Source organism: Orcinus orca, chromosome 4 (genome assembly GCF_937001465.1).
Source record: "Orcinus orca chromosome 4, mOrcOrc1.1, whole genome shotgun sequence".
Taxonomy (NCBI): Eukaryota; Metazoa; Chordata; class Mammalia; order Artiodactyla; family Delphinidae; genus Orcinus; species Orcinus orca.
In genome coordinates, this window is record NC_064562.1 from 72,052,910 (window position 1) to 72,074,917 (window position 22,008).

General features: G+C 32.3%; 1 protein-coding gene across 1 annotated transcript in view; it reads left to right on the forward strand.

Annotated features, from left to right (window-relative positions):
- The window catches only part of TECRL (trans-2,3-enoyl-CoA reductase like), a 94,883-nt gene that overhangs the window by 67,285 nt on the left and 5,590 nt on the right, over positions 1–22,008 (forward strand). The window contains exons 8-9 of the mRNA XM_004268353.2: positions 4,291–4,334; positions 14,762–14,819. Coding sequence (XP_004268401.1) covers positions 4,291–4,334; positions 14,762–14,819 — 102 coding nt within the window. The remainder of the gene's footprint in view (positions 1–4,290; positions 4,335–14,761; positions 14,820–22,008) is intronic.

Here is a 22,008-nt window from a genome sequence, read left to right on the forward strand (position 1 = left end):
TACTGTGCTTAAGACTCTTAAATGAATATGATGTAAGTAGGACTCAAATAATGTGAAAATATATAGAGCATTACAATACCTATTCCAAGTGGAGGGTGAATATCATATACATGCACTGCATGCTTTGCATGGCTCTGATATGCATGGATTTCAGTTTTTATGGTTTATTTAAATAATACCAGCCCCTAAAACCATGCTTCAAATTCAGTTACCACATACGCTAATTGTAATTTCACAATTGCAGCTAGCTCTTTAGTCCACATATCACTCTATAAATAATGGATGCACATCATGGTCAGTGACATCTGATGGTGGTTGATAACTGCACATCTCTTATTCAGTTCACTCACAACCAGCAAATAACTGGAACAATTGTGGAGTCTGGGAAGTCCAAGATCAAGGTGCTGGCAGATTGGGTTCCCTGGTGGGGACTCTCTTCCTGACTTGCAGATTGCTCCCTTCTCACTGTGTGCTCACGTGGTGGAGAGAGAGAAAGCAAGCTCTCTGGCATCTCTTCTATTAAGGACACTAATTCCCATCAAAAGGGCCCTAACCTCATGACCTCATCTAAACTTAATTACTTCCCAAAGGTCCATCTCTAAACACCATTATATTGAAGATTGTGGTTTCAACATCTAAATGTTGAGAGGCACCATTCAGTCTATAGCAATAGTGGTGAGGGGCCTAGGATAATTAGCCCACATTGCAGGCAAATAATGGGATCTAAGTTGTCATGTGATTATGACATTTGTTAGGTTTTATTTTTTCCTTAGAATTTCACTTTTCTGCATAAATGCTACAAAAAGTGCGATCCTTGCATTCATTATCTCTGCCTAAGATTTTTAAAGATTGTTCTTCCCCTTTTATAACTCTTTGATTAGAATTTATAGAGTAAAATTTTTGATTATATATTAGATTGTAAAAATCCAATGCTGTTCCTTCAAAGTAGAACTAGTACAAACTACACTATCTTTATTTTTTAATTAATTTTATTGAAGTATAGTTGATTTACAATGTTGTGTTAGTTTCTGCTGTGCAGCAAAGTGAATCAGTTATACATATACCTGTATCCACACTTTTTTAGACTCTATTCCCTTATAGGTCATTAGAGTATTGAGTAGAATTCTCTGTGCTATACAGTATGTTCTTATTAGTTATGTATTTTATATATAGTAGTGTATATATGTCAATCCCAATTTTCCAATTTATCCCTCCCCACATTCCCCCTAGGTAACCATAAGTATGTTTTCTACATCTGTGACTCTATTTCTGTTTTGTAAATAGGCTTATATGTGGAATCCAAAAAAAAGAAAAAAACGGTACAAACTACATTATCTTTAGATGAGATGAACTAAACCTGAAAACATAGATAAGTATAAAAAAATTTTAAATAAAAATTTTAAAACTAGATACTTAAAAACCTATTCCTAAATAACTATTGAATTTAAAAGTAAAAATACATTACAGAAAAGACAATGACAAAGTGACAAAAGAGTAACCAGTACATATCAGAGCTTTTTTAGCCAAGTAGTTATAATCTTATTAAATAATCATATTTAAGGAAAATGAAACAAACATACTAATTAAACAAGTTAAAAATTCCTTTATATTAAAACACTGTACTCAAATTATATGCTGCATTAAGTTCAGGTACTTAAGAGTTGTAGAATAGTTGAGCCAATTTTTAAATTATTTCCCTTGAAAATTTTCTTTAAAACCTGAATGCTTACAATGTAATCTTCCTTCATTTCATCCTCACAATTAGAAGAAACAGTGGTTGTATTTTTTATGCGTGTTTAATTTTTTCATCATATTTTTCTGTGCTTTCACTTTGTATATGTTCTTTTGACTTACATACTCAAGTGTTTAATTCAGGATATTTTGTCCTTACTACAGATATGATAATTAATTTTCCGTTATTTTTATGTTGTCATAATTTACATTGTGCTTTGCCCCTTACATCAATTGGGTTTTTTTTTCACCTCTTTCTGTATTCTCTACACTAACAGTTTCACATTTTTTATAGCCCTATTCTCAACAGATCTGACTGCACAAAATAAATAGCATTTGCACATTTACACACACAAAGTACTTAAATGAAAAACAACATATTGGTATGTATTTCCAACGCATATACCATTAGGGAGGTCACTTTACATACTTGAACAATATTTAAAATAAATAAGAAAAATATATTATCATAATTGGACTGCCCAATGGCAGGAATATTCCATTAACCATAAACTGGAATGAATATGTTCAGGAAGTTTAATACAAAAATATTTAGTATCAAAAACAGTCAAGGAAAAATGACCTATATTTTTGCCTATCTAAATGTGAAATATTATACAAATTATAAAAACATTATATAAGGTTTTAATGGTATCTAACATTTTTTCTAGAAAGTTTATTTCAAATTATATTATCTGTAACTTTTTTTGGAAATAAATATAAAAATACTTTAAAATTACACTCTTTGGCCCAGTACCTTTATACCACATCATTATTTTTTCTCATGAAAAAATTGAAACAAGGCATATCTTCACAGTCTTGATGAAATGTTCTGAACCCTCTCATCCCTGTGTTAATATCTATTCATTTTTTCAGATAAAAGTTCAGTCATGTACTCAAAGTTCTCCCTGATCTCCCTGATTACAACAAATCTTTCTTTTTAGCTCTTATATTAAATATTGCATAGATCCTTCTCAGTAACACATTAAAGTTGCATGCTTTCATTTGTTAGCGTGTGATGAGTATTTGTTTCCTTGTCAGAAAATAATTTCTATTAAGATAAGGGCTGCATTTGTGTTTATTTATAATTAATTTATCCACAGTCACACAGCCTGCCATATAAATTACTAAAAACTAGTGTTGAATTAGTGAAGTTTAGTCTAGTAGTAGATACAAATTTTTAAAAATTATGCTCTATAGGGATGAATACCAACTAATTATTATGATTTAGCTAGAGAAAAATATTTAATTATATGGCAAAATGTGTATAACATAATATTAAGGGACTAAGTGATTATAAAATAATTCTATCAAATATGGTAAAAGTATATAACAAATATGTATATTTCCAAAGGGAAAAATCTGAATATTAACTGGTTTTCCATGGATGAATTTTATTTTCCCTTTACACTTTTATGTCTTTCAAAAATGTCTCCATTAATATATTTTATTTTATAATAATATATATGTACTTTATTAAAAAAATTCCAATACATGTACATGTTTTACATATATCCATGCATAAATACTTATATAAAATTTAACTATATTACCCTCTTAAGTTTCTAGCCCATGGAAATAGAACTTAAATAAAAGATTTATATGGAAAGATGTTTGAAACAGTACTATTATTTATAAAATTAAAGTAATTCTAATTATGCAGCAATTGGATAATATTTAATGTTTTAAGACTAGCCACATTATACATTGTGATGTAGTTTCTATCATACCTTTGACCACGAATATTTAATAATATCGTAAAAGTCTTTAAATATATTCTTATGTAAAAAACCCGATTCAAAATGAGTATTTACATTAATTTTTATTTGTAGATGTGTTTATATAAATAAATGCAATTTACATAAAACTAGAAGAAATGCAACTGTTAATACAGATAATGAGCTTATTAGATAATTTTATTTTCCATTATTTTTGTATATTCCAAATTCTCCTCTATAAACAAGGTGAATTTAGAACTCTGTTTCAAATTCCATTTTGTTCATTACTCTTTATATGATTTGGCAAGTTATATAAAGTATAATTTTTTACTGTAAGGTGAGAACAATAATATTTGCTTCATGTGTTTGTTTTTATGGTGAAAATATATAAAACACTTAAAATATTGCCTGTTGCAAAACATCAATGCAAAAATAAAAATTACTATTATTAGCATTTTTCTTTTTATTGTTGAACATTTAAAAAGAAGAGATATTATTGAGTGCAATTACACACTAGGTCATACTAATATGCTTTTAAAATGACAAACAAGGTATATTAAATCTGTTTTCAAATAGTTTAATAATAAAAATTATAAATAGACTCCATTTATATTCTAAATATCATTAGGTCACTAGAAGATAAGTATACATAGAAAGCAAAATATTGTCATCTCTTTAGATTGCAAAAGTATCATTCCAAAAGGTCAGATAGTACATATCACATATCACATAGTACTGTTTATTAGAGGGTAGGATATCCAATAAACCTTTCCTGAATTATATCTATAGTTTGCCAATCCAAAAAATGAGTGTTTACATAACATCTTCTTCTGCTTTCTAGCATTTGGAAACAGGCAAGTCACAGTATCTGCTATCAATTTTCTGGTATGTATTATTTATATAATTTGCTATTCATGCTCTAGTTGTGACATTATTAAGCATTCAAATAGATTGCATTTAAGGATTTGTCATGTAGAAAATATGATTTATTTTTATATTATATGCATAATGGCATTAAATTAAATAAATCAAATAACTTCCCATAATCAAGTCATTAGCTCTCTAAATCTTTTCATCAAAATGTTCTACTCATCTATAAAGGATGATTAGAATTATTTGAAATATAGTAAAATTTGGGGGAAAAATTAAACTCAGTAATTCTTCCAATTGTCTGCACATTTACCAACTTACAAACTGCTAAAAGCAGAAAGTTTTACAAGTCTACCTGATGATTATGCAGAAAACTCTGGCGTAATTATTAAGTAATTCTGAATGAAAACAAAGTCTACTTTTGTGAATGAAACAGGGCTCTATACTAATTGTCCTCAGTCCAGTTCTTTAGATCATTCTATTTAACTTCACATATGCATTGTCTGAATCTGATACAAATCAATCTGACTACAAAATATTCTTTATTATTTCTGAAATGCATTATTTTATTAGATATATATTTAGCTCCACATGCCATATAACTCCATGATTTCATTCTTTAGTCGTGTTTTCCCTCATTCTTGCCCTTGATAGATTAACTTTCATTATTCCTGTCCCTGATACATTAATAAACACCCATGACTCACGTACATGACAAGATCCTTTGTGAAGTTTGTATTGAACAACTTATACCCCACCATTTCATACAAGGAACAGATTATACACTACACTTTGTAAAAAGCTCTCATATGAACCTCTATGTGTATGTGTGTGTAAATACACATAGATATATATGTATATAGAATTAATAATTTAGTTAATAACATCCACTACTGTGTTGGCTCTGAGAGGGGCAGGTTATGCTTTTATCTTTTTAGCACCTAGTATTGTACAAGTGTACTCACCACTTGCTTGAATAAATTACAAATTATTTTATTTAGAATTTTAAAGCAAATAGTTTGTAAATATATCACTGCCTTTTACTTTTCCATGTGTGCATATTGTTTATAGTCAGCAATCTTGCAATTCATTTATTTTGATGCCTTCATTGTTAACCTATGTTGAACCAAGTCTAATGTTCTCTGTGTATTAACTACTCAGTAAATGTGAGCAAATGGAAGAATAAATTGATGAGTGAACAAAATAATAACCACACACTTGCTATTTATTCAGATATGTATTTAGATTAATATCTGATTGTTTTATTTTTCCTCCTTAAGATATCTCCTACTTTTTTTTGCAACTCATTTACTGTCATTTATTTCATTGTAAATATTTACACAGCTCCCATTTTATATAATATTTTTGATTTCTTCCCTTTTCTCAAATGTGATATGGTTATAAATCCATGGCTCTGGTGTGAAAGAAAAATTTTAACTTTTTAAAACACTATATGTCATAATAGTTATAATATTTTTCTTAAAAAGTGAAAAGATACATAATTGGAAATAATCAAAATTCTAATAGTTTGCTATGTACATTTTCCCCTAAAGATTTTTTTAAAATATGCCCTTTTTATTAATATACTAGTTCTTCCTTCTCATACATGCCTTTATTAGTCAGTGCTATTTTATACATTATCCACTGGAAAACATTTATTAAATAATAACAAGAAGAATTAGGCAAATAGGAAAACTTTATCACAGTTGCTGTCTTATAGGAGCCAAGGCACCAAACTACACAAATACCAATTAATAGTAGCATAGACTATGTCCAATACAGACGTACTAGGTAAATGTAAGAACTTTAATTCCACATTTCAAAGCAACATAAGTTCCACTGTGACTCTGTTAAAATTGTAAATTGTGATGACAAATTTAAAAGGCCTTCTAGCATAACCCTCCCAGACTTCAGACAAGACTACAAAGCTACAGTAATCAAAACAGCATGGTACTGGCACAAAAACAGACATATAGATCAATGGAACAGAACAGAGAACCCAGAAATAAGCTCCCACACCTACAGTCAATTAATCTTTGACAAAGGAGGCAAGAATGTATAATAGAGAAAAGAAAGTCTCTTTGGCAACTGGTGTTGAGAAAGCTAGACAGTGTCATGTAAATCATTGTAGTTAGAACGCTCCCTCACACCACACACAAAAAATAAACTCAAAATGGCTTTAAGACTTAAATATAAAACATGACACCATAAGACTCCTAGAAGAGAACATAGGCAAAAGATTCTCTGACATAATTCGTAGCAAAGTTTTCTTAGGTCAGTCTCCAAAGGCAGTATAAATAAAAGCAAGAATGAACAAATAGGACCTAATCAAACTTATAGGTTTTTGCACAGTGAAGGAAACTATAAACAAATGAAAAGACAACCTATGTACTGGGAGAAAATATTTGCAAACAATGCAACAGACAAGGGCTTAATTTCCAAGATATACAAACAGCTCATACAACTCAATAACAACAACGACAACAAAATCAAAAAACAACCCAATCAAAAAATGGGCAGAAGACCTAAATAGACATTTCTCCAAAGAAGACATACGGATGGCCAAAAAACACATGAAAAGATGCTCAACATTGCTAATTATTAAAGAAACACAAATGAAAACTACAATTATGTATCACTTCACACCATTCAGAATGACAATCATTCAAAAGTCTACAAATAACAAATGTTGGAGAGGGTGTGGAGAAAAGGGAATCCTCCTACACTGTTGGTAGGAATGTAAATTAGTGCAGCCACTAGGGAAAACAGTATGGAGGTTCCTTAAAAAACTAAAAATAGAGGTACCATATGATCCAACAATGCCACTCCTGGGCATGTATCTGGAGAAAACTCTAATTCGAAAAGATACATGCACCCAATGTTCACAGTGGCACTATTTACAATAGCTAAGACATGGAAGCAACCTAAGTGTCTATTGACAGATGAATGGATAACAAAGATGTGGTATATAAAATGGAATATCACTCAGTCATTAAAAATAAAATAGTGCCATTTGCAGCAACATGGATGGACCTAGAGATTATCATACTAAGTGAAGTAAGTTAAACAGAGAAAGACAAATATCATATGATATCACTTTTATGTGGAATCTAAAATATGATACAAAACGGAAACAGACTCACAGACCTAGAAAACAAACTTATGGTTACAAAAGGGGAGAGTGGGGTGGGGGAAGGGATAAATTAGGAGCTTGGGATTGGCAGATGCAAGCTACTGTGTACAAAATAGATAAACTACAAGGCCCTAATGTATAGCATGGGGAAATATGTTCAATATCTTGTAATAAACTATAATGGAAAAGAATAAAAATAAGTAAATATAATTAAAAGGCCTGCTAATCCTGGAACTTCTTAATGTAGGCAAGACACATTGAACTTTTACTAATAAAATATGATAGTAAGATATACATTTTAGGAAATTGATTCTAATACAGAATATAACAACTAGTGAGTTTATTGAGCTTGTATATAATCACCTAAATTGAAGATTCCTACCATATTCTTATGAGCATAACACCCTATAGTTCAAGGTTAAATTTTTCATTCATAATAACTGAAAACATATGTGTGAGTTTCAGGTTTATCACAAATACATATGTGCAAACAGTTTAGAAAAAATAAGCAAACTGTTTTTAAGTCTAATCTATTTTAAATTATTTTATATTAAAATTACCAGTATATAGTAGAATCAATTATATAGAAGAAACAAAGGGGAAATTCGTGGGTCAATCTTGTATAATACAAAATTCAACCAGAAAATGTGTATCCTATTTGCAAGTGCTAATGTTTTTGCTAATAAAATGTTATGTTTGCAAAACTTCATGTTCTTCATTTATTGATCTATACACTCTTTCAACACAGAAGAAGAAAAGTATTATTCATTAAAGTTGGTTTACCTTCTGTAGTTATGTAGAGCCAGATTACCACTTGGTAAGAAGATAATGTTAGAACTGTGTTGAATATGATTACAGTTAATTCTTAATTATTAATGGATGGATCATCCCTTTTGCAGACTAACCATTAACAATTATAACTTTTTCTTCTACTCCCTCCATTTTCTTTCTACTAATATTCTGAGTTCCCTAATACACTAAACAAAATATGTCAAGCAAAACAAGACACTTCACAATGTGTACATAATATATTCCAAAATTAGGTAATGATTCTTTGTGGAAAATCTGATTTTGCTGAGTTTTGACATGTTTAAACTATGTCATGTTTAAACATGTTTAAACTATGTTCTAAGAAGTATTTTATCACCCCTCTTTTTGTATAAATTCTTTTTGACTTGCAACACAATTTACTTCCCTTGAATATATTCTGGTATCACAAAATCTACAAGGAAAAAATCAAATATGGAAAATCAATTATATGCAACTCTGTAAGCACTTTAGAATATCTCTCTACAAAACTTTTAGATGTAATTTTGATTTTTCTGCTGCAAATATTGTTGAGACACACTATAATCCAGGCTCTTCATATTTCTATGATTCCCCTAATTATCCTCTGAACCCAACTTCACCCACAAAACACCAAAATTACCATTGCAAAACAATATATATTTTACATAAATAATAATCTTGTTTCCTTTATCCATTCTTTCTTTCAACTTTATTTTTGCTCTCCAGAAGCAACTGATTGTCAATTCTTTGTACATTGAGCATTACATCAGAAAAGAATTTTTTTTCTTGCTTTTCTTACTCTCTTCAATAATGTACAAAATGGGAGGAATAGATAATAATGCATAAGACATGGTTTGAAAAGTGGTGACATTAATTTTTCTCCGTGGTTTTACCTCTGTGTCCTCATTCTCACAATTAGTTATTCACTCATTTAGGTTGAGTTTGTTTTCTCATTATTAAAATGCAAATACTCTTAGAGAAATAATAAATTAGGCTCTTATCAAGAAGTCACACCTGCTCTTGTAGCATTTAGCTGAAAAGGACATTGTACATAGTACAATGATTTTTGATTAGGGGAGAGGATTCTGGGAATGATATATCATAGCTTTTAATAAGGGTGGAGGAGAGTGGGTTCCTGCTGTGGAAACCACAGAAAGGCTAGTGAAGTGCTTGTGAGTATTTAGTATTTGTGGATGAGATGAATGAGGGGAAAAAAAGATGTACCACAGTTAAATATTTTCAGCAATTTGCTCAGATTTGGTCATTACAATTTTTTTCTGATCCTCTGCCAACTCTTGAGAGATACGAATAAAATGATTTACATTTACTCCTTACTGCAGACTTAAAATCTAGGACTCTGTTTTCTTATCATTTTCACTTCTTCTCAAAGCCCCTGAAATATCTGACATAAATAATAACATAAATAGGAATCAACATTTATACCTAAATTTGAGCTCACTTCTTCTTAAATAACTTATTTAGAAAACTAGTTTTAAGAAATTAATGATATAAAATTAATACATATTATATTTTGCTATTTCATTATAATTTGTTATAATTGTTGTTGTTTTTCAGCTAAAACTGACTTACTCCTAATAACAGTAGTGATTTAAAATAAAATCAGCAGTTACTATAACCATAAAAATTATCATCTTGATATATAATTATCAAAATATATAATTATAAATTATATATAAATATATAATATCAAAGCTAATGTAAAAGAATCCCCAAAATAATGACAAGTGTTTTAACAATAATTAACTACATAGTATATATTTATTTAAAAAAATAATATTTATTTAAAAAATTCTACTCTATTGTGCTATTCTTATACTATATTGTTATGCTATATGTGCACACTCTTTTGTTATACAATATTTCATGAAAGCTCTATGGATTAAAACAATTCAGATATCCCCAAAATTGTGGTAATGAGATGGATCAGAGAAATAAAATATTTTTAAACATTAAATCAATTCCAAAATCAGACTTCGGGTTACAATTTATGAGTGAAAATATCCTCTCCTATAGCAAAGTTTAGGCAATAAACTATTAGTCTCATGCAAAAAATAAATTACTAAAAGAACTAGTAAAATTTATCATTCATATCATACAATAATATAAATATGATGTCTGAAATTTTTTAAAAAATCTTTCAGTTTTTCATTTTCAAAAGTATATTGGTTAAAGCAAAGAAAATACGATGGAGCAAAGACAGTCATAAGTGGTGCTGAAATGACTAGACATTCACATGCCAAAAAAAAAAAAAATCTAGGCCTAGAACTTATACTCAACACAAAAATTGACTCAAAATGAATCACAGACCTAAATGTGAAACACAAAACTATAACATCCTTAGAAGATAACATAGGAGAAAACCTAGATGACTTTAGGTATAGCAATGACTTTTTAGATACAACACCAAAACACAATACATGAAAGCAATAAGTGGTAAGCTAATTTATTAAAATGTAACACTGCTATGCAAAGACAATGTCAAGAGAATGAGAAGACAAGCATAGACTGCGAAAATAATTTGCAAATGACACATCTGATGAAATACTGTTATCCAAAATATAAAAAAAAAAACTCTTAAAACTCAACAGTAAGACAAACAACTTGATTAAAAGATTGACCAAGACCTTAACCAATATTTCACAAAAGAAGATATACAGATGGCAAATAAGCATATGAAAAGATGCTCCACATCATCTGTCATCAGGGAAATGCAAATTAAGACAACATGATACCACTATACACCTATAGAATAGCCAAAATCCAAAACACTGATAACACCAAATGCTGGTGAGGATGTGGAACAATGAGAACTATCATTCACCGCTGATGAAAATGGCACTGCCATTTTAAAAAGACTGACATTTCTTACAAAACTAAACTTACTCTTACCATGTGATCCAGCAATCATGCTCCTTAGTATTACCCAGAGGAGTTGAAAACATATGTCTATACAAAGCCTTGCACAGGGATGTTTACAGCAGCTTTATTCATAATTGGAAAAATTTGGAAGCAGTAAAGATATCCTTCAGTAGGTGAATGGATAAATTGTGGTATATCCAGACAATGGGATAGTATTCAGTGTTTAAAAAAAAAAAAAGAGCTATCAATCCATGAAAAAAATATGGAGGAACCTTAAATGTATATTTAAACCAATCTAAAAAGCTTATATACTGTATGATTCCAACTCTATGATATTCTGGAATAGCCAAAGCTCTGGTGACAGTAAAAAAAAAAAGTCAGTGGTTTCCAGAAGTTGGGGGAGAAGGATGAACAGGAGGAGTACAGAGGATTTTTAGGGCAGTGACAATACTCTGTATGATACCATAATGATAGATAAATGTCACACATCTGTCCAAACATAGAATGTATAACACCAAGCAAACTGTAATGTAAACTGTGCACATCGGTTGATAATGATGTGTCAATGTAGGTTCATCAAATGTAACAAATGTACCAGTCTGATGGTGGGTGTTGATAATGAAGGAGGTTATGCATGTATTGGCAGGGAGTCTGTAAATCTCTGTAACTTCTCCTCAATTTTGCTGTGTACTTCACACTGCTCTAAAAAAATTGTCTTAATGAAAAAAAATCATAGGTTGGTATTCATATACTTTCTGTTAAACCAATAATTAATATATTGAATATATTTCTTCTGAAACACATGTATATTATCCTTTTTAAAAAATGGAATAAACAAATGGAATCACATATAAGTGGGTTTCATAATTAAAGAGTAGAGATTAGGAATTAGAATAAAGTTCTATAATTTTATGATCATAGTAATATAAATTATCATAAGTTATGACTTAATGAATGCTGAGACAGTATATTGGCTTATAGTATCAAACAGTATTTCAGTGTATGTGATATACCTTATCCCTTAAAGTAGAAACTAACTCTCCAAAAGGAAAAAAAAAGAGAAACTAACTTCCCAAGATCAGAGGAGTTGATATATTTTACAGGTGAAACTTTTTGTAATTATATATTTAGCCTAGATTTTCCTTATTTTTGAAATGTTTATTAAGGTAAAATAAATATAACAAAATTATAATTATTGTTATTATCATTATTATAGAGAAAAAATAGCCGAAACTCAAGCTTAAGAGTGTTAGAAATATTTTAGCAGATTCTGTTTCATATAAATTAGTAAAATGATTATCACATTGCTTAAATGATAAAGTTATAAGATATTAGAACTGCCAGTAATTAATAATAATGCATATAAAAATGTAGGGATAACATATGCAGAAAAAAGATAGATTATGGTCATCCTCTAAAAATATTATGAGATCACAGAATAAAGGTTACTTGTTTTTGCTGTGGAAACTAAAAGTATTTTAGTTTGATAATATGACAGCCTGACTACTTGATTGATGGCTACAAATTCTATATTAGGGCATTTGTCTGCTGTTGTTTGTTTTTCTAAGACACATCACTTTCACTATTTAAAGCAGAGAATGCTTAACATGATGAAACTTGTTAGGAAGAGCAAGATATACATCTCCCTTCAAGTTGGTCTCCCTGGAACTTTTGTTTTGGTCATTGGCCACTGGCATCTTTGCTACAATGCCAACATGCTATGACTGAGTCACAATACAACCATCTCCCCTTATCTGTGGGGGATACATTCCAAGGCTCTCACTGAATGTCTGAAACCTCATATAGTACTGAACCCTATATATATCATGTATTTTTTCTTAACATACATAACTATGGCTAAGTTTAATTTATAAATTAAGCACAGCAAGAGAATGTCAGAACAGATTAGAATGGCCTGAGATTTCATCATGCTGCTCAGGATGGAGGGCAATTTAAAACATACAAATTAATATCTGTAATTTTCCATTTAATATTTTTGGACCTCAATTGACTGTGGGTAACTGAAACCACAGAAAGTGAAACTGCAGATAAGGGGGAGGGGCTACTGTGCCTAGTATTAAACAATAAGAATCTTACTGCTGAAATTTTATATATTCTGATACAATCATGTCTTTCAACCTGAAAACAGTAGAACTTAATCAGGAATATTTTCAGAAAAATCTGTGGAGTACAATGTGATGCATGATATGTCACTTCTAATATATTAACCAAAGTGCTTTGTGGTTTATTAAAATTTAACATTCCCCACATTGTACATTGTTAAATGTTTAGGCGTACTGATTAAAAATAAAATTGTAATCTCAACGAACTGAGAGTACAAAGGGTGCTGAAAGAAGTAAAAAGGCTTTCATTACATTCTGAATCAAAACATTTTTTAAATGATGATTTTTTCCATGTAAAAACTGTGATTTTTTTCAATTCTGTTAGCTGGAAATTTCATATTTCTTATTTATTCACCTAATGATAACTCTGAAGAAGAGAGTGGACTATTGAATCATTTTTCAAATGAATGCTACTGTGAAGCAACAAGTAGTCAATAAAGTTTTTATAAAATCAAGCACAAATGAATATTTTAAAATTTACTTTAAGCCACCCATATGCATCCAGGTACAAGTCTATTTGAATTTTTATCATTTACCATTCTAATGTTCTTTCTCACTTAAAACATTTTACCTAGTGGTTTCTTTTACTTTTAATTGTGGTAAAAATAAAAATATCATAACATTTACTATCTTAACCATTTTTAGTGTACAGTTCAGTAGTGTTATGTATATTCATACTGTTGTGCCATAGCAATTTTAAAATCTAGCCCATCTTGTTCTTCACAACTAAAGCAATTTTGGTAATATCTGTGGGTTGCTTATATTTTGGATAGCATAACCCGCTATTAATAACGTAGTATTTATATATTGAATACATACTTTGCATTGAATCAGGTAAGGTGTATATGACAGACAAAGGAAACAGTCCTATCTTCAGAGGCTACATGTTGCAAATTCAAACAGTATTAGCCCAGGAGATATTGTTAACCCTGAAGCTTCTTAGAGGGTCATAGTTGTCTACTAAACAGGGACAACTAGTGGAGTGTACATGATTAAGGGGTCAGGTGACAGACAAGCAACAAGTGACTTTGTGGGGCAGTACTGCTTACAATACATTTTCTAAACTGAGCTGAAACCAACCAGGAACCATACTACTACCCTTGCAGTGGAAGGGTTGCTACTGTGTTAGTAAACCTGGAATATATAAACCTATGCCAAATATATCTTTCAGTGATACGGCTTGTCTCTTCATGCTGTGAAAATTTACCTATTGTATCAAATACAAAGCAGATAATCAACAGGACCAGATTAACAAGGCAATTTGAACATAACTATCAAAAGGGATCAAGAATACCTTCAAAATCTCTACCTCAATGTAACTCATTCCTTTGATTCTACATATGTCCACAGCAGCTTCTTTCATTGTTAAAATACAAAATTTCTTCTTCTTACAGTTAGAGTAATAGTATATTTTTGGATCTTTAGAATCAATATGTTACATGGATATTTGTATATCTAAAAATGTATTTTTAAAAAAGACAAGTATATCACACTGAAAAGGTTGAAATGTTTTGCAGATTTGTGAAGCTGGAAATCATTTCATCAATGTAGTGTTGGCTCATCCCAATCACACAGGTTAGTCACTTTTTTTAATCTCCTCTAGAGTGAATTATGCTAATTGTTATTTTTTAAAGCAATAGTTGGAAACATTTAAGATTAGTATTCCCCAATTATTGCTCTTTTATGCCTAAGTTTTCAAAATATTTGAACTATATTATATTCCCTAATTATGGTTTCTCTAAAGTGAAGTGTGCATGTACAAACACAAACACACACACACACACACACACACACACAATCTCTCTGTCTCTCTCATTTAAATATATGAAGAAACAAACATGATTAAGAAGTAAAGAAGTATGAAATCCTTTGATGAATATCCACATTTCTTAGGTTAACTTTCAATTCTTAATCTAATTTGCACAGTATGTTACAATCCCACTGTATTTCAAATGACTTCTTAAACTTTTTCTAATAAAAGTGAATTTTCTCTGACAAATTCAACGGCAGTGAAATAGCAATGTTTGGGAGAACATTTTGAATTTACTGGTTTGCCAAAAGATTTGAAAAAATTTACACTGTCTATATAATTTAAAGGTATTTTTGGTAAATCAATACTCTCATTCAGGTTAAATTATAGGTAGGGATTCGCAATGGCTTACTGTACATTGTACATAATTTAACTGTAATTTCCAATAGCAGTGGTCAACATTTGGATTTCATGTTTTTATCAATCTAGTTGCAAATATAAAGTTGTGTCTGTCTCTTCAAGTTTGTTTTAACTTGAATCTACCTGAATTTCTTAACATTTTCTTGTCTTGAACAGTTCTGGCAGGCTGGGGAAATATATGAAACACTTTCCAGAATATTTTTTTCTATAATACATAAAATTACAAAAGAAATTTATTATATTAGAATATTTGTGAACACATAAAAGCTGTAATATTATATATAACATAAATGTTTTGATTCCTACATTACATAACACTTTGATCAGTACCATATTGATAACCATAAATTATATATATGGAAATCTAAAACAACTGTAATATTATTTGAAAATATCTCTGCCTGAAAAAAATTAACAGAATAATGCAAATAGTATTGTGTTTTGTTGTCTGCATTTGTATTGAAGTAAATCTTGCATTTTATTTAGAGGTTAAATGCCATTTTTATCTAATCCAAATTCATAGATCTACTGATTTCTCTTTGGAAGTATGTGAAGCCCAGATGAAAAGCTTCTGATAGTCTGATTTTTTTAAGTATAGAAGCAGAACACAACACAATTTTACAAAAATGCTAACATTGCCAAAGTTATGAATATCACAACTTTTAGTCTTGACCCTGACTCTCTAACTGTGACTTTGCTCAAGTTTCTTCATCTATCTGGTATATGCAGTCATTACTTGAAAATGAAAATTTTAAATCATCACGTTTTCAAAGTCAAACTTTGGAAATGTTTATGTGAGAAAGACTTTTCTATGTGTGTGTGTATGCTTTTACTCCACCCTTTACCTTGCTTTGTATGTTGCTCTTGCCAACTCAGAAGCCAATCTAATCTTCCCTCCTTGATTAATTGGCTTGGTCTTTTGCCTCTAGACTCAAGATACTTTTTCTTTATCACTGAAGTCTATTAATTTTGTACAGAGTTTTGCAGGATGTGTCTTAGATTTGATAATTCCAGATCAATTTTCCCAGAGACATGATGTAATCTTCTAGTAGGCTGACTCATGTCTTTGTTTTAATTCTAGAAAGTTTTCTTGTATTATAGTTGAAAATTTGGTTTGTTACATTGTGGACTGTGTGGAGAGGGTGGGGTTACATTACACGCATGTTACATCTGCCTCTATTTTATATATCTATCACTTTCTGTTTTTAACTTTTTTTCACTGTTTTTGTTCATCTACTTAATATCCCCTATTCTACTGAACATTCTACCCTTAGGCAAACTGAAAATATGTACCATATTAGTAATGTGATTTTTTCCTACAATTTAATTCTTGAGAAGAATCAACTATTTTTTTGTTCCTGTTTTGTCCATACCTATTTTGAGTTCTGGGATTTCTTAACAGTTATATTCTTTGTTATCTGCAAATGCTTCTATGCATTAAATTTTTTCTCTGTTTTAATTTTTGGGGGAGTTATTTTTATCAGTTGGAAAAAGTTCTGGCTTTTGTTTTTATTCATATAAAAGCCTTATGTGAATACTGAACAACTTATATTCATTTTAAGAGTGTAGATTGTCCCTGAAGAGAAATAACAAGTGTTTTTACAGATGGGGTGATTGAAGTGAAGTCTATAAAGAATAAAGTGTGCTCTGGAGGGGATGGGGTGTTTCATTGTGTCTTTTGATCCTCTATACACTCCTTTGTTTTCTAAATTCCTTAATTCCCAGAAATACTACCTTCTTTCCCTTCCCCTCTAAGCCTTCAAAGTATTTTCTCCTTTCTTAGAAGCAGTGCCTTCTAATATGAAAACCTCTGGACTCACTACTCTCAAATCATTTCATTTCAGTTCTCTGTATCCAGTGTCCTGATAACCTCAGGTCTCAGACGTTTTCTCAGAGTAAACCCTCTTCTTCTGATCATGAATTCTTGATATCTGCATACACAGTGCACTCTTTTTCCTTACATAAAATCCTTATCCAACTCTCAGTTCCTGTGTCACCTCTAAATGAATCTCTGTTGCTCTTGGATTTTTATTTCCCCACTTACATATTAATTCAAGTTTGTAGTAATATCTGTACCTTAGATATGCTTTAGGCATGAATTATGGATTGGGGGACCATTTTATATTGACTGTTTAAGCAAGATGTCACAAAATGTGTTCCCCAGAAAACACTATTTGATATAGAACACATTTTTAAAATGCTTATTACAAAGTACTGAAAAAAAGGGAAGAATTGTGCCTAGTAGGAAACTGAGTTGTGATGTCTGAAGGATGGCCTCAGTCATTTCTCTAGGGTTATCTGAAACTAGGAGAACACTTCTGAGTTACCCTAAGTTGGAATGACTAGAGAAAAGGTAGGTTGGATTTGGGGCTCCCTGGAAATGGGGAAATTATCTAGGATAAGGCAGTTCTCTTTTGTCAAGGCCATCCTTTCAGAGGGTGTAATAGGTGAAAGCTTTCTGCTACCAGAAGAAATTTGAAAGAGACATATTTGTGGGAAATTACACAGCCTTCACTGCTGCACATGGCCTTGGTCTAACAACTGATTTGTACCATCTTCCTCCTCCACAAACTTCTAGATTCCCTTCACCCTCAACTGACACATTTAACAACTCAGGGATTATCTGTGGTATGACATGGACCCTTACTTGAGGGTCCTTATCAGGACATGGACATGGCCCCTGTCCATGGGTCAAGGGAATACCAGAGATGTCCAAATACTAGAGGCAAAATATACTCTTCTTACCCCACTGTATAACAGCAGGTTTACCTCCTTTTCATGATAGGATCAATTACTCTGCCAAGAGTAGTGATTCATTCCCCACAACACTGGGGTCTTCAGGTTTTAAGATCCTTGTTTCCAAGTGGAGAATTTTCTGTCATGGGACATGGGTTGATTCCTATTCAATTATAAACCTTATCTTATAGATTTAAAGGTGTACTTTGACCCTAAGTCAGCATTTCAACTGTGCCTTCAACAGATTAGCAAATTAATCCATCAGGTTGGCAACTTTTTTTTTTGTTGTTGGTACGCGGGCCTCTCGCTGTTGTGGCCTCTCCCATTGCGGAGCACAGGCTCCGGACGCGCAGGCTCAGCGGCCATGGCTCACGGGCCCAGCCACTCCGTGGCATGTGGGATCTTCCCGGACCAGGGCACGAACCCGTGTCCCCTGCATCGGCAGGCAGACTCCCAACCACTGCGCCACCAGGGAAGAGGTTGGCAACTTTTTGATGATGCTGTATTTGATATGAGAAATTGTTCCTTTGGTTATGGGCCCACTTCTGTACTTCCTTTTTGAAAAATGGATTTCTTAAAGTAACAGTGTATTGTGGATGGACCTAGAGTCTGTCATACAGAGTGAAGTAAGTCAGAAAGAGAAAAACAAATACCATATGCTAACACATATATATGGAATCTTAAAAAAAATGGTTATGAAGAACCTAGGGACAGGACAGGAATAAAAACTCAGACATAATGAATGGGCTTGAGGACACAGGGAGGGGGAAGTGTAAGCTGGGACGAAGTGAGAAAGTGGCATGGACATATATATACTACCAAATGTAAAATAGATAGCTAGTGGGAAGCAGCGCATAGCACAGGGAGATCAGCTTGGTGCTTTGTGACCACCTAGAGGGGTGGGATAGGGAGGGTGGGAGGGAGATGCAAGAGGGAGGGAATATGGGGATATATGTATATGTATAGCTGATTCACTTTGTTATAAAGCAGAAACTAACACACCATTGTAAAGCAATTATACTCCAATAAAGATGTTAAAACAAACAAACAAACAAATAGTGTATTGTGGAAGAGATGTGTTAATTGATCAAATACTGTGTAAATCCTCAGATAATAGGACTGACTCAGGACCTAAAGGAAGGAAAGGGAAATCCATTCACAGAGTATGTGCCATTTCCTGCAAATATGAATTGCTGCCTCTTTAAAAATAGAAGGTTTTCAACAAATCACCTTGCCATCAGGTTACTAGATCATATCTGTGCAGAATGGTGCCTTGTTACAGTCTAACTGGTGTTCTTTATTGGTGACAGTTTAGACACTTGGTAGCGGCAGTAGTTATATCTGCCCTGGTAAGTGGGAGCTCATGCTATTGAGGCCAAGTATAGCTTCCATCCCTGCCACCATACTCCATTCATGCACCCATACTAGCAATAAGTAATCCATTACAGAAACAGGCTGACAGTGACTGGCTAAGTCAAATTTTCTACCTGTTTGTCTCTTCCATCATTGATGCTCCCTTTGGGGCATTAACATGTGGTACACATATCTTCATATTTCATGGCCACTCATATTCATGGGCAGTCTTGCAATCCTTACTAGTTTGTCCATTTGACACTGCCTGTTATTTTATGTATAATGTAGATTGGATATATTTTGTTCAACTACAGAGACTCTGCCCACTGGGAGAATTTACCCCTCACTACTGTCTTTTAGGGTGTGACCCCTAAATGTGACTCTATTGTAGCCGCTGTGCATTTTGGCTTCCTCCCACATGCCAGCCAACTCATCCCTGAACTAAGCTCAAGGTCTTCCTCCTTTTCAGCTGGCCTGAAGGGATACCTAAGGTTTTCATGCATGTGAGTTAGGAGACATTTTGGCTCAACAGTGGTGTGTGACATGTCTGGATGCCTGGTAATGCAGCTTGTTTGTATCCTATTGCCTATTTTCAGTTTCATTCTGAATATATCACTTCTATCTTAAAATGAATTATTACTAGTCTTACCTAACCTTATGACTTGGTACATCTAACAGAACTCAGCTTATAGTGCTCAGTTAGGACCACATGGTCACTTGGTGTCCCTAGAGTAGAGTCTTAATTATACCAGGATTCAATAGCATTCCAGGACTATCTTGTCAAAGAGATATAATTCTGTGCTACAAAGCCATGGCCTGCTCTAGAATACCAAGGTTCAGGATTGTGATTATTCCATTGGGGCTAACCATAAGTTCCACATATTAAGTTTTTCCACCACTGATAAATTTAATATGTAGAGTCTACCTGATTATAAGTCCAAGTGCAGGAGTGCTTGCAGTAAAACTTGAACCTGCTGCAATTTTCTGCCTTGTGCCCTACTAAACTTTCACAGCTTTTTGTACTCCATGGTGTGCAGTTCAGAGGAGGTTTCCCTGGTGTATAATATACCTGCCAAACTAGAAGAGGCCTACAAGGCATTTTGCTTCCTTCTTAATGATATGGGTTCCAATTTGCCACACATTTTCTCTGTTTTGGAAAGGTTGCCCCACAATCATTTGGCCCCTAAATCTTTGTAGTGTTTATTAGCAACCCCCCTTCTGTGGACCACACATGTCTTAGTAAGGCCACCAGCATACTAAACACTTCTTACTCATTCAGTATGAATAGCATAATGTTATTGATCTAGTGATTTTCAGTGAGATGCCCAACCAACCTGGGTCTTCTTGAGCTATTTTTTAGCAAAGGGTGTGAGTATTAAACAGTTAAAGAAAAACAAAACAAAACAAAAAAAAAAAACAACTGAAACTCTATGCTATTGCCCATTTTAAAGAAAAGTAAATTCTGGCCTTCCTTTCTACTAGAGATGGAAAATACATTTGTCAATTCAGTGGCTATATCCATAGACCCAAGTTTGGGTTAATCTGCTTTAGTAAAGATATCATATCTGGTAATAAATTGCAATGGTGGATAATGTGTGATCAAGTTTGCAGTACTCCACTGTCACCCTCCTAAATACATCTGCCTTCTGCAGGACCTAAAGAAGTGAATTAAATGGAGATATAATGGAGAATATCATACAAACATACTTTAGATCTTAAATGTAGCATTAATCTCTCATTGGGATGCAGACTGTTTATATTTACAAAAGAATGAGTGCAATTTCAGAGGCTTCCACTTGGATTTCCCCACTAGCTCTTGCCCCAAAGGCCAGTAAATCAATGCACAATGGGATTATGCAAACTACAAAGTATGTATATTCCAATTATTCATTCAGTGTCTGGGGAAATAACCCCTATGAAGCAGTGGACTAACTGTGTTTAGCAGTCCTTAAAATGTAGGGATAGTCTACTCTCACTAGTATACAGTTCCCCAGACAGATGACCGTAGATAGTTTAGTGAAGTTATTTTAATGAATGATTGTGAGAATCCTTATATGTATACAGTTGTTTCCATGTTGCAGTCTTTCTCCCTGGGGTCCCAGACTGTTCTTCCATCAATGAGTTTAACTAGTTTAAGTCCAAAAACTGGGAAAGAAAACTAGGTTTTTCTGTGTCACAAGACACATTGGTTATTTAATCTGCAAACCACATCTGGAAGAAATGTGTGTTTGTGGATCCTGATCATTCCACTACCTCCAGGAATTGAACAGTCATAAACTGGCTTTAACCCAAATTACCTTGTGTGCACATTCTGCACCTGAAAGTCACTTACTATAACGTGGGTAGGTTCCTCAATTATCTTTCTTTTGATGAATATATGGAGGCTACACAAAGATGTTTACATAAATGTTACCAAGAGAATCTGTACTATTAAATGGCGTACATATTTATCCTTATCTTGAAATGAGCAATGCATGAAATCTGCACATTGCCTAATATATTTTT